Source organism: Nestor notabilis, unplaced genomic scaffold (genome assembly GCF_000696875.1).
Source record: "Nestor notabilis isolate BGI_N333 unplaced genomic scaffold, ASM69687v1 scaffold19820, whole genome shotgun sequence".
Classification (NCBI taxonomy): Eukaryota; Metazoa; Chordata; class Aves; order Psittaciformes; family Psittacidae; genus Nestor; species Nestor notabilis.
In genome coordinates, this window is record NW_009912676.1 from 5,425 (window position 1) to 6,126 (window position 702).

The 702-nt window shown below is 60.7% G+C and overlaps 1 protein-coding gene across 1 annotated transcript in view; it reads left to right on the forward strand.

Moving 5' to 3' along the window:
- Positions 1-702, forward strand: part of ANO9 (anoctamin 9) — a gene marked incomplete at its 5' end in the record, with an annotated part of 7,547 nt that overhangs the window by 5,401 nt on the left and 1,444 nt on the right. Inside the window, one exon of the mRNA XM_010020683.1 lies at positions 4-98. Within this exon, the coding sequence (XP_010018985.1) occupies positions 4-98 (95 nt within the window). The remainder of the gene's footprint in view (positions 1-3; positions 99-702) is intronic.

Consider the following 702-nt stretch of genomic DNA (forward strand, 5'->3'; position numbering starts at 1 on the left):
TCGGGAACGGGCTGGTGATCGCCATCACGTCCGACTTCATCCCCATGCTGGTCTACAAGTACACGTACAGCCCCTGCGTGACGGAGAACAGCACTGGCGTGGAGTGAGTGCTGCCCATCAGCCCTGCCTGCTGCAGCCCTGCCCGCAGTGTCCCTGCCTGCCTCAGTGTTACCGACGCAGGGGCAGGAGGCAGTTGAGCCTTTCCCCATGCCAGGATGCGGGAAAGGGGAGCAGGGGAAGGCTTTCCAGATGGCACCTTCCTCAGCATCCCAACCAGCCTCCTGTTCACACCATCCCTATGGTGGGTAAACTGGAAAGAGCACCATGTAAGGACTGGGTGCCTGTGTGTGCTCTCTCCTACCTCCTCCCTTTCCCTCCAAGGCCTGGATCACTGGCCAAGTCCATCAAACGGGGCAGAAGCCTCAGAGACATCCATTTCCCCCGGGCATTGTGAAAATGGGCAGCCAGGGAGGGGAGGGAGAGCCCCAGCACGGGCTCTCCCTGGGAGCAGAACAGGAGGCTGCAATCCCTGCTCAACCACACTACCAGCCACCCGAGAATCCACACACCAGGGAACCCACAGAAAAGCAAGCTGCAGCCAGACAGGCTCGGCAGCACTCAGAGACCCTTGTGTCTTCTCCAGCACACAAGAGCTGTGGGTTGGGCTCACCACAGCCCGGTGCAGCCATGAACCCACAGCCA